General features: G+C 35.9%; 1 protein-coding gene across 1 annotated transcript; it reads right to left on the bottom strand.

The window, feature by feature from the left end:
• Nucleotides 1–2,434: 2,434 nt before the first annotated feature.
• Nucleotides 2,435–3,343, bottom strand: LOC118853497 (olfactory receptor 4C6-like). The gene has a single exon (XM_036763615.1). It carries the CDS (start codon nucleotides 3,341–3,343, stop codon nucleotides 2,435–2,437), a length of 909 nt encoding a protein of 302 aa, XP_036619510.1.

Genomic DNA, 3,343 nt, shown 5'->3' with positions numbered 1-3,343 from the left:
TTAGGAGGAGTTCCACAAGGATGTGGTGGAGAGTAGAAAGAATTTGTCAATCTGAAAGCTTCCTGCTTTAATTAATTTGTGCTAAATAGGTGGCAAGTACATTCAACACAGATGTAAAAATGTAAGTGCTATCAGCAGCATCTAAATTTAGTCCTGAGCTACAATTGCTTTAACCTAATTATTGCTTTTCATGGGACCTAGGGTATGATAAATTAATAGTAGTAGTCAGAATCGTAGTTGCAAGAGTATTACTATTACTACTACTAACTACTACTAACTACTACTACTACTATTACTACCACCACCACCATCACTATTACTACTACTACTATTACTATGATTGCTGGTGCTGCTGCTACTGGTACTACTACTCATATAAAAAGGAGGACGGAGAGGATGGCTGTCATTTACATAATCTTTTAAGTATTCAAGGAACTTTGCAAATATTTCATTTTCTCTTCAGATACTTTGTGAGGTGTTATTGTCAATCATTTCATTTTTGTCAAACTTTTTGTGATCCCATCAAGGGTTGTTTTTTTGTTTTGTTTTGTTTTTGACAAAGATACTACAGTGGTGTGCCAATTCCTTATCCAGCTCATTTTAGAGATGAGGAACTGAAATAAACAGGGTTAAGCTACCCGCCCAGGGTCACTCATCTAGTAAGTATCTGAAACCAGATTGGAATTCGTGAAGATGAGTCTTGCTGATTCCAAATGAAGGACTCTATCTGTTGTGGTAGGTGTTATTATCATACACATTTTGCAGATGAGGAAACAAAGGCATGAAGTGGTTAAGTGAATTGTCCAAGATCACACAGCAAGTAAGTATCTGTGGTTAACTTAAAACTCAGGTCATCTTATAGATCCATACTATTATCTTGTCAGCTAATAATCCAAAAATGTGGGTCAAGGGAAGACTTCATTCTTGTTAGTACTGTCCCTAACAGAAAACATGTAAGCAAATTTAGAAGAGAATATGGGAAGGGACTGAGGCAAAGCAAGATTAACCACTGTCATCCAATTATGTGAATATATCTTTTTTAACCAAGTAATTATCATTTGAGACTTTTCCAATGAAATAAGATAAAAGATCACTCCAATGAAATTGGAAAATATAGGAAGAAATGGAAACAATTTTAGAGGACCTACATAGAGACAGGTACAATAATACAATTTGGCTAGAACTGTGAATTAGTCCATAAATACTGTAAAATAATTGGAGTGATTCTAAAAAAATTCTTAAAACATAAAATAAAATAAAATATAGATGTTCTTTGGCCCAAATCTTCTAGAATCAGACATATCAAAAAAAAATAAAACAATTAGAGGGATTACATCCAAATAAAGAAAAACAATATTCATAGGTACAATTTTACATTTTACATATTTTTTTTCAGGGGAGAAGGCAGGGCAACTGGAGTAAAGTGACTTGCCCAAGGTCACACAGCTAGTAAGTGTGTCAAGTGTATGAGGCTGGATTTGAACTCAGGACCTCCTGACTCCAGGGCTGGTGCTCTACTCACTGCACCACCTAGCTGCTCCAGGGCAATTTAATAATGACAAAAATGTGAATACAGTATATACTATTGTTTGGAAAATGGAATATGCCACAGGATAGTGCTATTCCTTAAGAAATAAGAAATATGGAGAAATCATAAAATTATGGAAACACTTATAAATGAAGCAAAGACAATGAGAAAAACAATATTCACAATCACTTTGACAATATACACAGAAAGCTAAAATAAAAAACAACACGACAAATAACCTTAACTATATATAATTATAATGTCTGTGTTTAATCCTAGAGAGAATCTTAGGAAATGCATTTCTCTCACTTTTCTGCAGGAGCATAACTGGAGGAAGGTAGGGGGGTATAATAAATAGAACATTGACTTCAAATCAGCATAACAACATTTTGATTTTTTTTTATCAGACAATGACTATGTGTGGGCCCCTGTGGGAGTCAGGAGTATACTATCTTTGTCTTAATTGCCTTTAATGTAAAGTGAGGATAATAATAGCTCTTACCTAAGAGGGTTGTTGTGAGGGAAAATTGAAGTGATATTTGTAAAGTCATCTGAGAAAGTATATCTAAAGCATTTTTCAAACTTAATGGGCTGTAAAATGTTAACTATCATCGTTATTATTAGATGGAAGACTATGGATATGGAATATTCTACATGCCTTCAGACTCAGTTAATATTTGAGATTGTCACATCTTTAACATGTCAGTTATAACCTCTCATGAAGATTTATAGTTAAAAAAATGGCCTAGGAAAATTCAGGGTGGAAATTTATAAAAGAATTATGATCTTTGTTAGTGGCAACAGTATGTGAACTGGTAAAATTATTATTCTATCAATACATTTGAATTCTGCTGTATTTGAATGATTTTCAATTATTAATTCAATTTCAATTATACTCAAAGCCATTCATTTGATCCAGAGTTTCCTCGTGGCATTTTTAACCTCTGTATTCCTAAGGGTGTAGATCAAGGGGTTCAACATAGGAGTAATCATAGTAGCACATACAGATACAGCTTTATCTATAGGAAAAGTGGCTACTGGCCTCACATACAAGAATATGCAGGGAACAAAAAACAAGACCACCACTGTGAAGTGAGAGCTGCAGGTAGAAAGGGCCTTTCGCTTTCCTTCTGAACTACCACCCTTTAGGGAAGAGAGGATAACTACGTAGGAGACAGTTAGTGTGAGAAAGATTGACAGGCACATTACTCCACTGTTAGCAATGACTAAAAGGCCAAGAACTTTGGTGTCCATGCAGGCCAGTTTTAGCAATGGGAACAAGTCACACATGAAGTGATCAATAACATTAGGGCCACAGAAAGGAAGATGGGCCATGAAGAGCAGCTGTATGGTGGCATGTATGGAGCCCCCTGCCCAGGATGCTGCCACCAGTAGGCGGCACACATGAGGATTCATGATGGTCATGTAGTGCAGGGGTTTACAGATGGCTACATAGCGATCATAAGCCATGACCACAAGGAGGATAATTCCAACACCACCGAAAAAATGATCTGCAAAGAGCTGAGTCAGACAGCCTTCCAGGGAGATGGTTGACTTCTCATAGAGTAAATCCACAACCATCTTAGGAGCAATGACTGAAGAGTAGGTAGCATCCACAATGGATAAGAAGGTGAGAAAAAAGTACATGGGTGATTTCAAAGTCTGGCTGGCGGTCAAGGTTATGACAATGAGTATATTTCCTATAATTGTGAAAATATATATGATTATAAAAATGACAAAGAAAATTTTTCGAAGTTCTGGACTTTGTGTAAGGCCTAGCAGAATGAATTCAGTTACATTGTTTTTATTTTCCAT

Source organism: Trichosurus vulpecula, chromosome 6 (assembly GCF_011100635.1).
Source record: "Trichosurus vulpecula isolate mTriVul1 chromosome 6, mTriVul1.pri, whole genome shotgun sequence".
Classification (NCBI taxonomy): domain Eukaryota; kingdom Metazoa; phylum Chordata; class Mammalia; order Diprotodontia; family Phalangeridae; genus Trichosurus; species Trichosurus vulpecula.
The sequence above is the reverse complement of the archived record's forward strand: the minus strand, read 5'-3'. Positions and strand labels throughout refer to the sequence as shown.

Excerpts from the sequence above, each read along its gene's own strand:
- LOC118853497 (XM_036763615.1), bottom strand. The coding sequence starts at position 3,343 with ATGGAAAATAAAAACAATGTAACTGAATTCATTCTGCTAGGCCTTACA.